This window comes from Chiloscyllium plagiosum, unplaced genomic scaffold, assembly GCF_037043375.1.
Source record: "Chiloscyllium plagiosum isolate Xiang-an unplaced genomic scaffold, Cpla_swu_hap1 HiC_scaffold_14, whole genome shotgun sequence".
NCBI classification, from domain to species: domain Eukaryota; kingdom Metazoa; phylum Chordata; class Chondrichthyes; order Orectolobiformes; family Hemiscylliidae; genus Chiloscyllium; species Chiloscyllium plagiosum.
Genome location: NW_028270152.1, coordinates 79,991,526 through 80,013,541, shown reverse-complemented (window position 1 = coordinate 80,013,541; position 22,016 = coordinate 79,991,526). Strand labels below are relative to the sequence as shown.

General features: G+C 42.7%; 1 protein-coding gene across 2 annotated transcripts in view; it reads left to right on the top strand.

Annotated features, from left to right (window-relative positions):
- The window catches only part of efcab12 (EF-hand calcium binding domain 12), a 61,202-nt gene extending 50,507 nt beyond the window's left edge, over positions 1 to 10,695 (top strand). The window contains exons 6-7 of one of the 2 annotated variants that reach the window (XM_043708416.2): positions 91 to 183; positions 8,936 to 10,693. In XM_043708416.2, the coding sequence (XP_043564351.2) occupies positions 91 to 183; positions 8,936 to 9,206 (364 nt within the window). In that variant the 3' untranslated portion in view covers positions 9,207 to 10,693. Of the gene's footprint in view, positions 1 to 90; positions 184 to 8,935 lie in introns of both variants that reach the window. The other variant, XM_087994560.1, reaches the window with a different exon arrangement.
- Positions 10,696 to 22,016: the final 11,321 nt, after the last annotated feature.

Genomic DNA, 22,016 nt, shown 5'->3' with positions numbered 1-22,016 from the left:
TTGAAACATCAATTTTGGTCAAACTTCATTTTAAATAATTACTTCTTAATTTTTTTTTCATTTAACTGCATTATTACCCCAATCCCACAGGAAAGGTCACAGGAAAAAGAAGGGCAGCAGAACTCATGCACCCAGCAACAAGAAACAGCACATGACATTCGACGATTATGTGAAGTTCAAAAGGTTAGATTTCTTATGTAATATTACCTGAATATTGTGGTCATCCCTCAGTGATTGCACAGTGGTCTTGCAATTTATTACGGGTTGTCCTGGAAATGCTGACTCTGGATTAATACAGCTGCCAATGCAAGCGCTGCTGTGATGCTCCTACAGTTTTTAATGCTTGGCAATGCTGAGCTGCTGAAACATAAACTCCAAGCTCTGGAATCAGTGTGCTGACTGTAAACAGTGATATTTTGGGGGTGTTCACTTAGTGTCGTTCATCTCGCATAAATACATCATAGAACTTCAGACACAAAATAGGTGGATCAGTCCACAGATTCTGGAATAAAAATAATAATTAATACTCTGGAGAATTGACATGCACTCAGACCCACTGACACATGCTCAAATACGCAGACATGCACACACCCCACATGCATACACCCCCAACACACACACACCCCATGCATATGTACCCACTGAACATACACATGGCACACAAACCACAACGGTACACGCATGCACCCACACACACACGCACATACACCCACCACACACACACCCCCACACACACACAACCCACACACATCATACCCCTCACATACCTCATTACCAGCCAAGACTACTTGCATGCCACACCACATAAGCAGCAAGTTATAGAGCGAAGAGATCCCACAACTAGTGCATCAGATCTAAGTTCTGCTGTCATGCCGCATCCAGTAGTGAATGGTGGTTGATAATTAAACAACTCACTGGAGGAAAATTCTCCACAAATACCTTCATCCTCAATGATGGAAGAGTCCAGTTCAGTGCAAAAGATAAGGTAAAAGCATTCACAGCAATCTTCAGCCAGGTATGCCCCGTGGATGATCCATCTCAACCTCCTGTAACGGTCCCCAGCATCACAAATCCCAGTCTTCAGCCAATTCAATTCACTTCACGTGACATCAAGAAACGATAGGAGAAACTGGATACAGACATGAAGCTGAGAGTTTGAATAAACTAGTCCTTTTCAGAGTGGGGTGAATGCAGTGTCCAGATCTGGGACCTCAGCTGTTCACAATATACATTGACGATTTGGATAAAATAATTAAATGCCATACCTCCAAATTTGCAGATGACACTAAGTTGGGTGGCAGTGTACGCGATGAGGAGGATACTAAGAGGATGCGGGGTGACTTGGACAGACTGGCTGAGTTGGCAAATAGTCAGCAAATGCAATATAATGTGGATAAATGTGAGATTCTCCACTTTGATCACAAAAACAGGAAGGCAGATTATCTGTTAATGGTGTCGGTTTACGAAAAGGTGAGGTGCAACGAGACCTAGGTGTCAGGGTGGAATAGTTGCTGAAGGTTGGCGTGCGGCTGCAGCAGGCAGTGAGGAAATCTAATGCATGCTCCTCCTGCAAGACAAGTATCAGAGTAAGGATGCCTTGCTGTGGTTATACAGCGCCTTCGTGAGGCCACACCTTGATTATTGTATGCGATTTTGGTCTCCGAATCAAGGAAGGACATTATGGAGGCAGTCCAGCGAAGACTGATTCCTGAGATGACGTGACTGATATATAGTCACAGAGCCATGGAGATGTACTGCATGAAAACAGACTCTTCAGTCCAACTCGTCATGCTGACCAGATATCCTAATGTAATTTAATCCCATTCGCAAACACTTGGCCCATATCCCTCTAAACCCTTCCTATTCATATACCCAGCCAGATGCCTTTTAAATGCTGCAATTGCACCAGCTTCCTCCACTTCCTCTGGCAACTCATTCCATACATGCATCACTCTGTGTGAAAACATTTCCCCTTAGATCCCTTTTATGTCTTTCCCCTCTCACCCTAAATCTATCCCCTCTAGTTCTGGACTCCCCCACCCCAGGCAAAATACTTTGTTTATTTACCCTATCCACGGCTGTCATGATTTTATAAACCTCTATAAGGTCACCCCTCAGCCTCTGACGCTCCAGGGAAAAAAGCCCCAACCTATTCAGCCTCTTCCTGAGCTCAAATCCTCCAACCCTGGCGGCATCCTTGTAAATCTTTTCTGAACCCTTTCAAGTGTCACAATATCCTTCTGGTGGGAAGGAGACCAGAATTGCATGCAATATTCCAAAAGTGGTCTAACCAATGATCATATACAGCTTCAACATGATCTCCCAACTCCTATAGTCAATCCTCTGACCATTAAGGAAAGCATACCAAATCCCTACTTCACTATCCTATCTAACTGCGACTCTACTCTCAAGGAACTATGAACCTGTACTCCAAGGACTCTTTGTTCAGCAACCTTCCCTAGGACCTTACCATTAAGTGTATAAGTCCTGCTCTGATTTGCTTTTCCAAAATGCAGCGCCTCAAATTTATCTAAATTAAAACACCATCTCCTCAGCCTATTGGTCCATCTGATTAAGATCCCATTGTAATCTGAGTTAACCGTCTTCGCTGTCCACTACATCTCCAATATTGGTGTCATCTGCAAAGTAGCTAACTATACTTCCTATGTTCACATCCAAATCATTTATATAAATGATGAAAAGTAGTGGACCCAGCACCGATCCTTGTGACACTCCACTGGTCACAGGCCTCCAGTCTGAAAAGCAACCACCCTCTGCCTTCTACCTTCGAGCCAGTTCTGTATCCAAATAGTTTTGAGGAAAGACTGGATCAATTAGGCTTGTATTTGCTGGAATTTAGAAGAGTGAGGGGGATCTCATAGAAACATAAAATTCTGATGGGACTGGACAAGCTAGATGTGGGAGGAATGTTTCTAATGTTGGGGAAATCTAGAACAAGGGGTCAAAGTCTAAGAATATGGGGTAAACCATTCAGGACTGAGATGAGGAAGAATTTCTTCACTCAGAGTTGGAATTCTGCCCCACAGGAAACTGGGGGCCAGTTCATTAGATATATTCAAGAGAGATTGGATGTGGCCCTTGCGGTTAAAGGGATCAAGGGGTGTGGGGAGAGGGCAGGAATGGGATACTGAGATTGAATGATCAGCCGTGATCGAATTGAATGGTGGTGCAGGCTCGAAGGGCTGACTGGCCTACTCCAGCACCCCTTTCCTATGTTTCTGTGATTACTGAACAGCTATGGACTTTGACAACATTCTTGCAATAGTACTGAAGACTTGTGCTGCAGAACCTGCTGCTCCTGAACCAAGCTCTTCCAGTATAGTTAGAAAACTGGCATCTACCCAACAATGAGAAAAATTGCTCAGACGCTGTACACAAAAAGCCTGACAAATCCAACAAAGCCGATTGATTGGTTAGATTTATTGTCATGCACACCTAAGAACTGCGAAAGGCCTTTTTTTGTGTGAGCAATATAGGCAGTGAGCAATGACATACAGATCGTGGGTGAGAAAACTTGGATAGAGTGAGGTGTACAGGTTACACTGCACAGAATGTAAGATCCTGAGGAGTGTTGCGGAACAGAGGGATCTAGGAGTACAGAGAAACCTCGATTATCTGAATTTCAGATTATCCGAACAAAATGCTCCCTGCCCAATTTGGATAATTGAGGTTCCGCTGTACATAGTTATTTGAAAGTGGCGTAATAGGTAGACAGGGTGGTGAAGAATTTAGCATGCTGGTCTTCATCGGTCAAGACACTGAGTATAGGAGTTGGGATGTTATGTTGCAGTTGTGTAAGTCTTTGGTGAGGCCGCACTTGTGTACAGTTTTAGGAAAGACATAGTTAAACTGCAAAGAGTACAAAGAAGCTTTACGAGCATGTTGCCAGGACTAGTAGATTAGATTACTTATAGTGCGGAAACAGACCCTTCGGCCCAACAAGTCCACACCAACCCTCTAAAGAGCAACCCGCCCAGACCCATTCACCTATGTTTACCCCCTCACCTAACAATAGGGGCAGTTTAGCATGGTCAAATCACCTCACCTGTACACTGTGGGAGGAGACTGGAGCACCTGGAGGAAACCCATGCAGACACGGGGAGAATGTGCAAATTCCACGCAGACGGTTGCCTGAGGCAGGAATTGAACCTGGGTCTCTGGCACTTTGAGGCAGCAGTGCTAACCACTGTGCCACCATGCCACCCAGTAGGCCTGAGTTATAGGGAGAGGTTGGCCAGGATAGGAATTTATTCCTTAGAATGTAGGGGAATGAGGGATGACCTTATTGAGGTGTATAAAATCATGTGGGGTATAGATAGGATGACTACAAATAGTCTTTTGTCCAGGGATGTAGATTTGGAAACTAGAGGTCATAGGTTTAAGGTGAGAGGGGAAAGATTTAAGAAGGACCTGAGGAGCAGTGTCTTCACGTAGAGAGTGGTATGTATATGGAATGGGCTGGCAAGGAAGGTGGTTGAAGAGTTGAGAGTGTGGTGCTGGAAAAGCACAGCCTGTTAGACAGTGTCTGAGGAGCAGGAGAATTGACATTTCGGGCATAAGCCCTTCTTTAGAAAGTAGTTGAGGCAGGTGCAATAGCAACATTTAGAAAAAAAATTGGATAGGTACATAGATGGGAAGGGTTTAGAGGGATATGGACCAAATGCAGACAACTGAAACTCGCTGAGTGGGCACCATGGACCAGTTTGAGCCAAAGGGCTTGTGTCCATGCTGTATAAATCTTTGATTTTATGACATATGGGAGGCAAGATCAACATTATTTGAAGTTAGAGAGTCCATTCATCAGTCTAATAATGCTAGGGAAGAAGCTTGTGCATGTGCTCAAGCTTCTGTATATACTGCCTGACAGAAGAGGTTGTAGGAGAGCATTACCAGGCTGGGATGGGTCTTTGACAATGTTGGTAGTCTTTCAGCAGCAATGAGATGGTGTAAATGGAGTGCATGGATGGCAGGTTGTCTTCCATGATGATCTAAGTTGTGCACACAACCTTCTTACAGTCCTACAGTCCTGGGCAGAGCAATTGCTGTACAAGGCCATTATGCACCCGGACAGTATGCTTTCTATGGTGCATCTGTAAAAGTTGGTGAGGGTCCTTATGGGTATGTAAATTTCCTAAGCTGTCTGAGGAAGAAGAGGTGTTGTAGTGACTTTTGACCATCATATCTATATGGGAAGTCCAGAACAGGTGGTTGTTTATCATTACTCCTAAGAATTTGAAGCTCTTCATCCTCTCAACCTGCGCTCCATTGATGTCGATGGGGTGTGTTCTTCTTTCTTTCTAAAGTCGATGTTCTTTAGTTTTGCCAACATTGAGAGAGAAGTTGTTATCATTGCACCTTCAGTCTACTCTCGGTTATCAGCAAAGTAATGGGCAGCACGGTGGCACAGTGGTTAGCAGTGCTGCCTCACAGCGCCAGAGACCCGGGTTCAATTCCCGCCTCAGGCGACTGACTGTGTGGAGTTTGCACATTCTCCCCGTGTCTGCGTGGGTTTTCTCCAGGTACTCGGTTTCCTCCCACAGTCCAAAAATGTGCAAGTTAGGTGAATTGGCCATACTAAATTGCACCTAGTGTTAGGTGAAGGGGTAAATGTAGGGGAATGGGTCTGGGTGGGTTGCGCTTCGGCGGGTCGGTGTGGACTTGTTAGGCTGAAGGGTCTGTTTCCACACTGTAAATAATCTAATCTAATTTAATGGAAGGGTGTCATCAACAGTGCTGTCAAGCAGCACCTGCTCAGCAAGAACCTGCTCAGTGACACCTAGTTTGGGTTCTATCACAGTTACTCAGCTCCTGACCTCTTTACAGCCCTCGTTGAAAAGTGAACAAAGCAGCTGAATTCCAGAGGGAAACTGACAATGACAGCCCTTGTCATCAAGCCAACTCCTGACCAAGTGTAGCTTCATGAATCCCTGGCAAAACTGGAGTTAATTGGAATCAGGGGAAAGACTCTCTCCATTGGTTGGAGTCAAGCCATGCACAAAGTAAAATGCTTGTAGTTGCTGGAGGTCAGTCATCTCAGCTCCAGAACATCTCTGCAGTAGTTCCTCGGGTAGTGTCCGAAACCCAACTATCTTTATCTGCTTCATCAATGACCTTCCCTCCATCATAAGGTCAAAGTGGAGATGTTCGCTCATGATTGATTGATTGTGCAACATTCAGCACTATTTGTGACTCCATAGGTATTGAAGTTCATTATCTCTGGAGGCTTCCTGCCTCTATTCCTTGTGCCGGAAACGTTGATTTTCCTGCTCCTCGGATGCTGCCTGACCTGCTGTGCTTTTCCAGCACCACACTCTGATCGAAATTGAAGTAGTTCATGTTCAAATGCAACAAGATCTGAGCAATATCCAGGCTTGAGTTAAGAAGGAGACAGTGAGGACTGCAGATGCTGGTGATCAGAGACGAGAGTGTGGTGCTGGAAAAGCACAACAGGTCAGGCAGCATCTGAGGAGCAGGACAATAGACGTTTTGGGCATAAGCCCTTCCCAAAACGTTGATTCTCCTGCTCCTCGGATGCTGCCTGACCTGCGGTGCTTTTCCAGCACCATACTCTTAAGCTGAGGAGTGGTAAGTAACATTTGTGCCACACAAATTGCCAGGCAATGACCTTTTATAATAAGAGACAAGCTACCCACTTGACATTGATATTCAGCAACCTTACTATTAATGAATCCCAAATAAACAATATTTTGAGGGTTACCTTTGACTCTAAACTCAACAGGACTCACTATATACATACATTGGCTACATGAGAAAGTCAGAGGCTAGGAATTCTGCAGCAAGCAACTTACCTGCTGACTCCCCAAAACTTGTCCAGCATGTAAAAGGCATAATTCAGGAGTGTGATGCAGTACACTCCACTGTTGTTCTTTTGTTTAAGAAAGGCAACAGGAATAATACAGGAAATGATAAGCTCGTGAGCTTTACATCAGTGATAGAGAATTATTGGAGAAGATTGTTAGCAACAGGATTTATGTGCATTTGAAAAATAATGGAGTTATTAGGGATATTCAGCGTGGCTGAATGCAGGGAAGGTCTTGTCTCACTTTTAAGGAAGTGACCAATGTGATTGATGAGGGGTAGACCAATAGATGTTACCTACATGGGTTTTACTAAAGCAAAAACAGAAATTGCTGTAAAAATTCAGCATGGCTGACAGCATATGTGGAACGAAAGCAGAGTAAACATTTTAGGTCCAGTGACCCTTCTTCAAAGGAAACAAAGGAATAACATTGGCGATTCTGCAGTCTTTTGGGACCATGTCTGTGGCGAAAGAGGAGACAAAGATCTCTGTCAAGGCCCCAGCAATCTCCTCCCTTCCTCCTTCAGCCTCATGATAGGCCGAACCAGAAGATTAAGTCCCTTGGAAATTGTATACAAAATTAGCTTGGTCATAACGAAGCAGTTGTGGAAGGGTGTTCTTTCTGACTGGAGGTCTGTGATGACTGGTAAGGATTGGAGCTGGATCCTCTATTGTTTGTAATTTTTACAAATGACTTGAATGAAAATATAGGTGGTCATTATTCAGTCTGCAGACAACAGGAAAATTGGAGTAATGGATAGCGAGGAAGGTTGTCAAAGGATACAGCAGGAAACAGATCATCTGGACAGTTGGAGGAGAAATGGTAGATGGACTTTAATCTGGACGAGTGTGAGGTGATGCATTTTAGGAGGTTAAATACAAGAAGAAAGTATACAGTTTATGGCAGGACCCTTAAGAACAGTAATATGCAGAGAGATCTTGGGGTCCAAGTCCATAGCTTCCCTCATTATGACACACAGTAGGTAAAATGATAAAGAAGGCATACAGCCTGCTTGTCTTCATCAATTGGGACATTGGGTATAAAAGTTGGGAAGTCAATTGCAGCTGTATAAAACTTTAGTTATGCCATATTTGTAGCTTGGGTCCCCAAACTATAGGAACATGTGGAGGCTTTGAGAGAGTGCAAAAGACGTTTACCAGGATGTTGCCTGAATTGGAGTGTATTAGCTATTAGGGCAAGTAGGACAAACTTGAATTGTTTTCACTAGAGCAGCGAAGGCAGAGAGGTATTCTAATAAAAGTATATAAAATTATGAGAGGCATAGATAATGTCGGCATTCGGAATCTTTTTCCGAGGGTGGAAATGTCAAATACTAGAGGGCATAGGTTTCAGATGAGAATGGAAAAGTTTAAGGAAAATGTACGAGGAAAGGTCTTCACACAGAGCATGGAAAGTACTTGGAAAGTGCTGCCAGGAACATTTTTGACGAAGATACATTCGCAAGGTTTAAGAGGCATTTAGCCAGACATATGAATAGACGGGGGAGAGAGGGATACAGACCATGTGTAACAGATGGAATTAGTTTAGATCGGCATCATGGTCAGCACAGACATGTGGGCCAAAGGGCCTATTCCTGTGTTGTTCTGTGACTTCCAGCATTTTCCCTATGACAGATGATCAAAGGGGCAGGTATTCATACTCCTTTTTTTGCAACTGGTGGTATTTTAAATTCAATCAATGCACAATATTCAGGTATTAAAAGCTAGACTCTGGTAACATGAAAACCATTGATGATTATTGTAAACACTGCACCTGTTCAGGTTCACCTATGCCCTTTGTGGAGGGAAATCTGCTGTCCTGCCCAACCTAATCTATATCTGACTCCAGTTTCATGGTAATGTGGTTGACTCTTAACTATCCTCTGAAATGACCGAGCAAGCTACTGAATTCAAGAGTAATCAGAGATGGGCAACAAAGGGTCTTTTTTTGTGTGCTATAGCCCTCTTTGAATCCATGTTCAAACATTTTGGATTGAATTGAGTCCCATAATCCACCAGAGTAAAGTCAGCTGCAAAGGATAAAAGCAAATTGATGGAATCACTGAATTTGTTTCTGTTGATTTTATTTTTCAGAAAGTTGAAGGTGAAGGCGCAGTCAGTGCCAGGCCTGACCCCCAGTGCTCAGGCCAACCCATATGCCTTCTGGCCTGGCCATCTCTTGGACAAAGTGCGCATGTACCTTCCATATGCCACGTTAGAACACCAAGAAGTATTCTTCAGTAACACGCATCAAGATGCAAGGCTCAGTCCCTATCGCTACTACAGCAACAATAGCTGGCCCATCAGTAAACAGGGATATCTTACATATGGAGACATAGACATGCACAAGCGCTACTGGCTGTGATCCACCAGTGTGCCTTTGCACAGGATCTGCGATTTTTTTCCCAGGAACTGTTCGACATTTGGACAATGCAGAAAACTGTTAATTCCTTCCTGTAGTAAAAAAATGAGTTGTACAAATTCTTCAAAGTTGTTAAAGAATTTTAAAAGTCTGTGCGCAGATAGAAAGTACAGGACTTTTACTTTGGTCAGAAAACTTTTAAATTTTTATCCCTGAAATGAACAAGTATGGTCACTAAGTACACTTAATCTTGTGACAGGAAAACAGCTTAAATCAATTACAATGTTTTATTCGCATTTCCATCACATGTTTGTTTCTCATGTTTACTAACTACAAGTGTTCCCATTAGTTAATCAAAGGTGGACTAGGGGATGCGCTCTGATTAAATTGCTCCATGAGGCAAAACATCCTTTCAACATCCATCCTACCATGTCCCATCAATACAATCACTTTCAGTCGTCTAAAATCCAATGTACAGTGGCCCAACCTATTCATCCCAAAAGTTTGTTGAGTGAATCTTCCCTGAATTGGTTATTAAGTTAATTAAATACTTTCTTGGCTAAGGGAAACAAAACGATGCATGTTATTTGAGCTGTGGTCTAACTAATGCCCTGTAAAAGTGTAACACATCTTCTCTACTTTTATACTTGATTCTCTTTGGAATAGAGGCCAACGTTCATTTCCTTCCTAATTATTTGCTGTACCTTGTTAAAAATCCTCACTGATTTTTCAATATTTTTATTTTACTCTCTTATCAGTTTTGGTTTGGACCTGTGAAATGTGAGCTCAAAATGACCTTTGGACAGAGGGCAGCACTTGTATTAAAACAAATTGTTACTTGTTTGTGAAGCCAGGCCTGAATATTAATTGCAAGTTGATTCTTGATCAAAGTGTTAGGGAACTGGAGTTGGATGAACTTAGGATCATTCGGGAGGCAGAGGGAGCTTTAGGGAAGTAGTAACTCCAAAGATTGCAGACAGATGGGTGACAGTGAGGGGGACTGGGAGGAAACAGCCAGTGCAGGGACCCCCTCAAGAACAAGTATACCGTTTTGGATACTTGTGGGGGGACGACTTACCAGGGGTACGCAATGGGTTTCACGCCTTGGCACGGAGCCTGTCCCCGTTGCTCAGAAGGGAAGGGTGGAGAAGAGCAGAGCAATAGGTATTGGGGACTCGATAGTTCGAGGCACAGACAGGCGGTTTTGTGGGGGCGAGAGAGACTCACGTTTGGTATGTTGCCTCCCAGGTGCAAGGGTACGTGACGTCTCTGATCGTGTTTTCCGGGTCCTTAAGGGGGAGGGGGAGCAGCCCGAAGTCGTGGTCCACATTGGCACCAACGACATAGGTAGGAGGACAGCTGAGGATGTTAGGCAGGCTTTCAGGGAGCTAGGTTGGAAGCTCAGAGTTAGAACAAACAGAGTTGTTGTCTCTGGTTTGTTACCCGTGCCACGTGATAGAGAGTCGAGGAATAGGGAGAGAGAACAGTTAAATGCGTGGCTACAGGGATGGTGCAGGAGGGAGGGATTCCGGTATCTAGATAACTGGGGTTCTTTCTGGGGAAGGTGGGACCTCTATAAACAGGCTGGTGTAGACCTGAACCTGAGGGGCACCAGTATCCTTGGGGGGAGGTTTGCTAGTGCTCTTTGGGGGGTGTTTAAACTAACTGCAGGGGCATGGGAACCTAGACTGTAGCTTTAGGGTGCAGGACCTGGAGTGTAGGGAGGTTAGGAACATGGCATCAATCTCAAAGGAGGGTGCCTGTAAACAGGAAAGTGGCTTGAAGTGTGTATACTTCAATGCAAGAAGTATACGAAATAAGGTAGGTGAACTTGCAGCGGTGAACCTGGGTTGGTACCTGGGATTTCGATGTTGTGGCTATTACAGAGACATGGGTAGAACCGGGACAGGATTGGCTGTTGCAGGTTCCAGGGTTTAAATGTTTTAGTAGGGTCAGAGGTGGGGGTAAAAGAGGGGGAGGTGTGGCATTGCTTGTCAAAGATAGTATTACAGTGATGGAAAGGACGATGGAAGAAGACTCGCCATCTGAGGTAGTTTGGGCTGAGGTTAGGAATAGGAAAGGTGAGGTCACCCTGTTAGGAGTTTTCTACAGGCCTCTTAATAGTCCTAGAGATGTAGAAGAAAGGATTGCGAGGATGATTCAAGAGAAGAGTGAAAGTAAAAGGGTGGTTGTTATGGGGGACTTTAACTTTCCTGATATTGACTGGGAAAACTATAGCTCGAGTTCGTTAGATGGGTTGGTGTTTGTCCAATGTGTGCAGGAGGGTTTCCTGACACAATATGTAGACAGGCCAACAAGAGGTGAGGCCATACTGGATTTGGTTCTGGGTAACGTACCAGGCCAGGTGTTAGAATTGGAGGTAGGTGAGCACTTTGGGGACAGTGACCACAATTCGGTGACTTTTACTCTAGTGATGGAGAGGGATAAGTGTGCACTGCAGGGCAAGAGTTATAGCTGGGGGCAGGGAAATTAAGATGTGGTGAGGCACGAGTTAGGATGCGTGGCTTGGAAAAGTAGGCTTCAAGGCAAGGGCGTAATTGATAAGTGGAGCTTGTCAAAGGAGCAACTATTGAGTGTCCTTGATAAATATGTACCTGTCAGGCAGGGAGGAAAGGGTCGTGTGAGGGAGCCATGGTTTAATAAGGAATTGGAATCCCTTGTTAAATGGAAGAGGGCGGCCTATGTAAAGATGAGGCGTGAAGGTTCAATTGGGGCAATTGAGAGTTATAAGGTAGCCAGGAAGGATCTGAAGAGAGAGCTAAGAACAGCAAGGAGGGGACATGAAAAGTCCTTAGTTGATAGGATTAGGGAAAACCCTAAGGCTTTCTATAGGTATGTCAGGAATAAAAGAATGACTAGGGTAGGAATAGGTCCAGTCAAGGATAGTAGTGGGAAGTTGCGTGTGGAGGCTGAAGAGATTGGGGAGACACTGAATGAATACTTTTCGTCAGTATTCACTCAGGCACAGGACATTGTTGCCGATGTGAATACTGAGTCACAAATAATTAGAATGGATGGCTTTGAGGTATGTAGGGAAGAGGTGTTAGAAATTCTGGAAAGGGTGAAAATAGATAAGTCCCTGGGCCTGATGGCACTTATCCTAGGATTCTCTGGGAAGCAAGGGAGGAGATTGCAGAGCCATTGGCCTTGATTTTTATGCCCTCGTTGTCTACAGGAATAGTGCCAGAAGACTGGAGGATAGCAAATGTGGTTCCTTTGTGCAAGAAGGGGAGTAGGGATAACCCTAGTAACTATAGGCCGGTGAGTCTCACTTCTGTTGTGGGCAGAATCTTAGAGAGAATTGTAAGGGATAGGATTTATGAACATCTGGATAGGAATAATGTGATCAAGGATAGTCAGCATGGTTTTGTGAAGGGCCGGTCGTGCCTCACAAACCTTATTGAATTCTTTGAGAAGGTGACTAAGGAGGTGGACGAGGGTAAAGCGGTAGATGTGATGTATATGGATTTTAGTAAGGCGTTTGATAAGGTTCCCCATGGTAGGCTACTGCAAAAAATACGGAGGTATGGCATTGAGGATGAGTTGGAGGTTTGGATTAGGAATTGGCTGGCTGGAAGAAGACAGATGGTAGTAGTTGATGGTAAAGGTTCATCTTGGAGTGCAGTTACTAGCGGTGTTCCGCAAGGATCTGTTTTGGGACCATTGCTGTTTGTCGTTTTTATAAATGACCTGGAGGAGTGGCTAGAAGTTTGGGTGAGCAAGTTTGCAGATGATACGAAAGTTGGTGGAGTTGTTGACAGTGAGGAAGGATGTGTCAGGTTACAGCAGGATATAGATAAGCTGCAGAGCTGGGCAGAAAGGTGGCAAATGAAGTTCAATGTGGGTTCGTGTGAGGTGATTCACTTTAGTATGAGTAACAAAAAGATGGGGTACTGGGCTAATGGTCGGATACTTGGTAGTGTGGATGAGCAGAGGGATCTTGGTGTCCATGTACACAGATCTCTGAAAGTTGCCACCCAGGTAAATAGTGTAGTGAAGAAGGCATATGGCGTACTGGCTTTTATTGGTAGAGGAATTGAGTTCCGGAGCCCTGAGGTCATGTTGCAGTTGTATAAGACTCTGGTGCGGCTGCATCTGGAGTATTGTGTGCAGTTTTGGTCGCCATACTATAGGAAGGATGTGAAGGCACTGGAACGGGTGCAGAGGAGGTATACCAGGATGTTGCCTGGTATGGTAGGAAGATCGTATGAGGAAAGGCTGAGGCACTTGGGGCTGTTTTCATTGGAGAAAAGAAGGTTTAAGGGTGACTTGATAGAGGTGTACAAGATGATTAGGGGTTTAGATAGGGTTGACCATGAGAACCTTTTTCCACGTATGGAGTCAGCTATTACGAGGGGGCGTAGCTTTAAATTAAGGGTGGTAGGTATAGGACAGATGTTAGGGGTAGATTCTTTACTCAGTGAGTCGTGAGTTCATGGAATGCCCTGCCAGTAGCAGTGGTGAACTCTCCCTCTTTATGGGCATTTAAACGGGCATTGGATAGGCATATGGAGGATAGTGGGCTAGTGTAGGTTAGGTGGGCTTGGATCGGCGCAACATCGAGGGCCAAAGGGCCTGTACTGCGCTGTATTTTTCTATGTACTCCACATATGCTTCGACACTGGGGAAAGCATTATGTCTAAGCAGATAACAGGCACTTGGCTATTAACAAGGACTGTTTGTCCCTCTATTCTGAGGGACAGCATTAATTTGCATTTGGAGAGGCAGGCAGTAATTAAGAACAGTCAATATGGTTTTGTTAAGAAGGGATTATGTCTTAACTGAATTTTTCAGAGGTGCTGAAGTTTATAGGTGAGGCTAATACTTGGACTTCAGTAAGTTTTTTCGTATGGAATTGAATCTGGATAAGTGTAGGCAGGACAAACCAGGCAAGGGAATACATGATGAATGGTGAGACTCTGAGAAGCACTGAGGATTCGAGGGACCCTAATATGCATGTACACCTTAAGGTGTCAAAGGAAAACAAAGTTGGGTAAAGTGATTAAGAAGGCACCGGAAATACTTGCCTTTATTAGCTGAGGCATAGGGTTTAAGAACAGGGAGGTTATGCCGGTGTTAAATAGTTAGTTAAGCTACAGCTAGTGTACTGAGGTCAGTTCTAGAATCCAGATTACATGAGGGATGCGATAGTATTGGATAGAGTGCAGTGGAGATTAACCAGGATGTTACCTGGGCTAGAGAGTTTGTTATGAAGGGACAATGGACAAACTGGGTAGAGCAGAGGAGATTGAATAGCGACATGATTGAGATGTATAAAATTATGAGGGCATAGATATGGTATCTTTTCCTCTCTGGTGGAAGTATCAGTGACGGGGCTGGGGGTGGGAGGGCAAAGATTTAAGGTAAGGGGCAGGAGGTTTAGAGGTGATGTGAAGAAAAGCTTTCTCACCCAGAGGGTAGTGGGAATCTGAACTCACTGCCTACAGGGCACTGCCTTTTGAGGCAGGAACCCTCATAACGTTGAAGAAGTATTTAGAAGTGTGTTTGTGATTCCATGGCATAGAAGCTGATTGTTGGAAAATGAAAATAATTGGATATAGTCATACAGCATGGAAACGGACCCTTCGGTCTAACTCGTCCATACCGAATATAATTTCAAACTAAACTTGTCCTACCTGTCTGCTCCTGGCCCATATCCCTTCAAATCTTTCATCCAAATGTCTTTCAGGTGTCGTAACTTACCGACATTCATCACTTCCTCAGGATGTTTATTCCACACCCGAACCACCCTCTGTATAAAATAAATTGCTCCTCGTGTCTTTTTAAAATCTCTCTCCTCTCATTTGAAAAATATGCCCCCTGGTCTTGAAATCCCCCATTCTAGGGAAAAGGCACCCTTTTCTATACTGCTATCCCTATCTATACCGCTCATAATTTTATAAACCTCTATAAGATCACTTCTCAACCTTTACGCTCCAGTAAAAAGATCTCCCAGCCTATCCAGCCTTTCATTATGACCAATTCTGGTTGCCCACTTATAGGAAAGACATTATTAAGCTATAGAGGGGTTTCAGAAGGGATTTACCATGATGTTGCTGGGTATGAAAGATCTGTTGGTTATTTTATTCTATACAATAGATCTCAATGATTCCAAGTACAGGTTTCTGTATATCGACGTCGCTTCATAAGTCCTCAAAAGCTTTTAGTAAGTCAGTTAAACTTTATTTTCCTTTCACAAAACCATTGTCTTAAGTAGATTGCAAACTTTAAAATCAATATTTTCCTATTCACAGCATCTGTCCAAAGCAGATTTATTTCTGCCCTTTTTTTTTATGGTGGGTGTGTATTTTGCTCACTCTTTGTTTCTGGGCACTAATTTTACAGCAATAGTGTTAAAGTTAGCCAGAAGTAAGGTTTATATTTCACACATAATGGAAGTGGTAAGATTCATATGACAGGCACACAATAAAAGCATACAGTGAGAGATTTGGAAACGATAATGGCTAATCAATCAGTAGTAACAAGTACAAAAGAAAATAAGCAGGGGATATCAGTTTCTCAAGGTTTTTGTTTTAAAACTGAAATCCAAAATAAAAAAGGTCAGCATCAGCAGAATGTCAGTGTGGGAATGGTTGGTCTGGAAAGTCAGTTGGGATAGTTATTTGGTCAGGAGTGTTGGAATGGGAACATGGTCTGGAGTGTTGGTGTGGGAATGTTGTTTCAATGATTTGTTGTGGGTCGTGGGCTTCACAGGCGAGCCAGCATTTATTGCCTATCGCTAGTTGATCTTGAGAAGTTGGTAGTAAGCTGCCTTCTTGAACTGCTGCAGTTCCTGTGCTGTAGGTAAATGCACAGTACCGCTAGGGAGAAACTGCCAGGAGTTTGATCCAGGGACAATGAAGCAATGGTAGTATATTTCCAAGTCAGCCATAGTGATTGGTTTGGAGGGGATTCATAACCATTAGCCATTCCAGCTGCTAATCTTGCCATTTTAATCTCAAGTCCCTCAGCCATTCCTCGAAAGACCTTCCCTCCATACCAAGCAACATCATCATAAATCTCCTTTGAACCCCTTCAATAATGTATGCAATACTCCAAGTGCAGCCACACCAGAGTTTTGTACAGCTGCAGCATGACCTTTTGATTAGATTAGATTACTTACAGTGTGGAAACAGGCCCTTCGGCCCAACAAGTCCACACCGACCCACCGAAGCGCAACCCACCCATACCCCTACATTTACCCCTTACCTAACACTACGGGCAATTTAGCATAGCCAATTCACCTAACCTGCACATCTTTGGACTGTGGGAGGAAACCAGAGCACCTGAAGGAAACCCACGCAGACACGGGGAGAACGTGCAAACTCCACACAGTCAGTCGCCTGAGGCGGGAATTGAACCCGGGTTTCTGACGCTGTGAGGCAGCAGTGCTAACTGCGCCGCCCACAAAACTCCAAAACTCAATCTCTCTACTAATAAAAGCTAACACACCTATGCCTTCTTAACAATCAGACTAACCTGGGTGACAACTTTCAGGGATCTATGTACATGGACACAGATCTCTCTGCTCATCTACACTATTAAGAATCTTACCATTAACTCAGAGGAGATTTACTAGGATGTTGCTTGGTAAGGAGGGAAGGTCTTACAAGGAATGGCTGAGGGACCTGAGGCTGTTTTCATCAGAGAGAAGAGGTTGAGAGGTAACTTAATTGAGACATATACAGAGGAACCTTGAATATCTGATCGAGCTGGGTGGGCACTATTTCATTCAGATAATTGATTATTCGGTTAATTGATTCAATGCCTTTCCTCTAGGGCTCAGAGTTAGTCCTTCCAAAGTGAATCACCTCACCCTTTTCCGCATTAAACTCCATTTGCCAACTTGAATAAGCTCGACATTTCAATTGTGCAATGGAATGATAGTCAAACTTAGTTATGAAAATGCCGGGGAGTGGTTGGGACCCACACGACACACCTGCGAATCAGAAGTGCTAGTGAGTGGGTCAAAACAAGGATTGCGAGCAGAAAGGAGTGATAATGGTTACAAATCTAAACCCACAACTTTTTAGAGAAACAAATGGAAAGATCATGGGAGGGGAATGGTCAGCTTGTAGCAAGTACAGTGAGTACAGAGGGGCAGGGTCTATCCATATCATAATATACCAACATTTGTCCCTACACTCCATGGCCACTAGGACAATAACTAGTGAAACTAATAGCTCCAAGAAATGGGGCACAACTAAGACCAGCGGAGGAAATGATCATCACCATTTTAAATATAATTATGCAAATGAGATCATGTTAATATACATGAAGCTGCAAGTCAATGGCTATGGCTGGTATCCATGACGATAAGGTAGAAACAGCTGAAAAAAATGATAAGACATCCAGCCCTGAACAATGAATCACAAGTGCCCACTCTAATCAGTAACTTGCTGATATTAGGTGGTTCAACTCACCCCCAGTTCCCTGGTTCTAGACACGACTTATTTAGGGAATGTGAAAGGTAGAAGGTAGTTGACAGGTGTTTATTTAAATACAAAAAGGTAAGTATAAGTATGGCTCCTGCCTTTGATTGTCTTGGTTTGGAACAGGCCTGTGCCTGGAAGCTCTTGTTCAGATACCACTTGGTTGGCTTCCCCATCTCTTTGATGTCCTTTTGTTGCGATGATGCTTCTCAGTTCAGCCTGTGTGGTTCTTGAGTCCAAAACTGCTTGTTGGGGCTGGGAGCCAGTGGGGAAGCTGTTTATGCAGATGCTTGTTGTTGAAAAGGCTCTCTCCCAGGTAAAGTCAGGGCAAACAGTTTTACAGACTGTGTGCCCTGTTATCTCCTCTCATGTTGCCATTGTGCTTCTGGTGTTCCCTTTGAGATAAATTAGCTTCTTCATGGTTAAAAGTATGTGTGAACATATTTTGATTGAAGTTGAATGTCCATTAACTTTGAGATTTCATATTGTCTGCTTTGTGCAGCCCGAGGTGTAAAAGTTAGTTAGTGTTAAGGTTGGTTGATTCCACTCTTGCAGTGGGAGTGTAAAATGAAACATCAGTCTGAACAACTGTCCCTGAAAAACTGTGTGTGTGTGTGTGTGTGTGTGTGTGTGTGTGTGTGTTTTGTCCAGTTTTTTTGACATTTGAAAAATACTTTATTTTTCAATATTTTAGATGATGGGGCTTTTTTTTCCAATCCTATGGAAGGCAACAACCCACTCAGTAGTTAGAAAGAAGTCAGCGAAAATCAGGGTATCATTTGCAAAATACTGTGTAAATCTCTGGAAATAAACTGAATGCGTTTTTTTTAATTCTCATTTGAAAACAAGTTTTTATGTTGTACAAGTTCAAGTTATTCTCACAGCATAAGTAATTTCATTTTGCAAGACACCCAATTTGAAGTTAGAATTTGGAATAAGAAATATTTTTCCATATAAAGTGCTGTAGTTGGCTTGTTCTCAAAATATAGGTTGACTAGTTTGGCAAATGGTTGAAAAGTGTGGCGCTGGAAAAGCACAACAGGTCAGGTAGCATCCAAGCAGCAGGAGAATCGACATTTCAGGCCATCAGGAATGCTGAAGGGCTTATGCCTGAAATGTCAATTCTCCTGCTTCTTGGATGCTGTGCTTTTCCATCACTACACCTTTTGACTCTGATCTCCAAACCTGCATTCCTCACTTTCTCCTAGTTTGGTAAAATAGCTAATCAAACTACTTATTGAAAAACATGTAAGAGAAATATAAAATTAAGATATTTATGGCACTATGTTGGTGATCTTAAAGATGTGAAAGGCATTTTCAGACAATGAAAGCAAGTTGGAAAAACCAAGAGAAGACTATCAACATTTAAAAGGTCAGTTTGAAATGATCAGAAAATTTCAGAAGTGTTTTAAGAAAGCAAAAATGATGAATTACATCATTTGATAGCTTGGTTCCAGCCTCTTAGAACAGCAGAGAATTAACTATTTCTGCTGGTAGCTACCATTTAATTTCACCATACTTCCCATATTGCTGAATGTATGGCTGTTGAAAATGTCCAATTTGGATTAAGGACTTAGATACTGGCCTTGACCAATCAGGTCAGATGTTATCTTCAAAGACAAAGTGTTTGAGATTGGGAAAATTGACTCTGATCTCCTGGATCTCTGATCTGAAATAACCGTTTAAAACCACCAAGCTTGGATACATGTTTCTGAAATTTGAATTAATAAATAATGTTGCAATTTCAAGCTCTCAATTGGAAAGTGACATGTAGTCAAAGAAGCAGCACTGATTTAATATATAGACCATGTTTTGATTACATCAGAAACCAGAAAGGAATATAGCCCTTTACTGTATATCCTCAAGCAGCTGGGTTTAAAGTCAGCCTAAGTAAACCTTTCCTACAGTTTAATGACACACTCGACTATCTAAAGGCCTGTGGATCTGCAAAACAGGGCAATGGGTTTATTTTAATTATTGTATGGTCCTTTAGAACATAGAATGTAGAACAGTACAGCACAGAATAGGCCCTTTGGCCCACGATGTTGTGCTTAGGTTTAATCCTAATATAATAACAACCTACGCACCCCTCAACTCGCTGCTCTCTATGTACATGTCCAGCAGTCGCTTAAATTTTATCAGCTGTAGTTCATTAATCATAATGTCTTGTCAATGTTAAGAATAATACACATACGAATGATTCTAGGAAGGTGATAAATTCCAAAGGGAACATTTTACTGTGAATTTGTAATATTTTTTAAAGTGAAATGTCTGAAGAAATTTAGCAAGTAACTTTTTATTTTTGGAAACCTAAGAGACCCAATTGTAAAACATTTCAGTCGGTCTTTGTGGATAAATAGGAATATTTGATTTTTGTTTTAAGAATATTTTATTTGGATAGTGACAGGGAAATCAACAATAAAAGTAAACAATCCACTTTTGGAAGTAGTTAAATAGAGAATTTCAAAAAAAAGTACAGATAAAGCAAATTAATTCACAGCTTTGTCTGGAGATGTGTTTTTAAAATTCATTTATGGGATTGGGGCATTGCTGGTAAGGCCTACATTTCTTTGCACATCCGTAATTTAACAGAAGGCAGTTAAAAATCAACCACAATTCTGGAATCTGGTGTCACATGTAAGTTAGACCAGGTAAAAATGGCGGATTCCTTTCCTGAGGATGTTAGTGAAGAAGATGGATTTTTCTGACAATCAACGCTGATCATCAATAGACTCTTAATTCCAGATTTGGATTGAATTAAAATACTACCATCTGCCATGATAGGATTTGAACCCAGATCCCTGGAAAATCATCCAAAGACATAGATAAGTAGTTTAATGATCATGCCACTAGGCCTTTTAGACCACCTGTGATCATGACAATGAACTATGAATACCAACATATCCTGCACTATGAAAGTGTCTGATTAATGTAAGTCCTTACATTGGTCACAAGTGAAGCCCACATGATTAAGAAGTTTTACGAGAACTAGAATTGGCCACCGTTCAAAATATTGGGACTGAGCGGGGTGGATACCCATGTCCCTCAAATCAATAAACCACATTTCAAATGATGAGGCATTGACCCATACTCCTCAAAGAAACTGGCTTCAAATCCATCAGACAAAAAAAAGGGAGAATTATGTTCATCTGATTTTTATGACGTTGTATTTAAGCATGAGACAGGAGTGAACCTCAAAATAAATTGAAATGAAGGGCATAGATTATCACATGCAATACACATTGCACTCGTGTCATAAGAAGACTTTAACTGAATGAATACCGAATAAGGATATGAAAAGAAATGATGAAAATTAAGGATTCAGTGGAAGCTGCATAATAAACTGGAGACAGCAGTAATAAAAATCAAAAGCACACCAAAAGGTGCTGCCTGCCATTGATTTGGGTAATCAATAGGTGGATACAGTAACTGAGGAGGCTGCAACAACTGGTCAGAGTTACGAGGTGGCCATAGCAACAACGGGGCATGAAGGAGGTAAATCTGGCAAAGTCGCATAGAGACATTTAGTAACCAATGGGAGCAGGTAAGATAGACTTCACAAGCAGCCCTCCTCTCACAGAATAAGAGTAAACAGTATTGTCTAGTCATCATTGATCAATTTAAGAGATGGGTAAAAGTGTTTCTCATTTGAGATGGTTCAGCCCCATCTGTTGCTTGAACAATGTTGGAGGAGGCCATTCCCTAGTGGAAAATACTATTCCAGACAGATTCAGATGGGGAAACTCAAGAGTAATCAAGGAGGTATGTAAATGGCTGGATATAAAGCAGAAGTCCCACATTGAGTATCATCTGCAGAATTCAGGCATGGTTGAATGGAATAGTAAAAAGGTTTTAGCTGAAGCCATTCAGGACACGGGAAATGTTCTACCACTCAGTATCTTGATGGGACACAGAGTAAGATCAGCAGAATGACTGGATTGACTTTGTAAGCATTATTTACAAGAAGGATCATGACACTACCAGGGGAGGTTGTCGCAGGGAGTAAGGAGGTAGGACCAGTGGGAGAAAGAATGAAACAGCTTGCAAGAGAACTGTGCAACAGCTGCACAGACTAAGACAGGAGATGGGTGCAGCCATGAGAAATATATGGACAGAATACAGAGGTTTATATTATATCCAGGGGTCCACAAACAAAATGTTGTTGCAATGACTGTGTCCAATTAAAGATTGGCATGACACTAGAAAGTTCTATGGAACAAAGGAACCTTGGCATGTTTCTCCATGATCTCAGAAGGCCATGGTGGTGGAAAAGGCATATCGGGCACTTTGTCAATCAAGGCACAGATTACAAAAGCAGGGAAATGATGCTAGAGTTGAATAGAACTTTAGTGAGACTCCA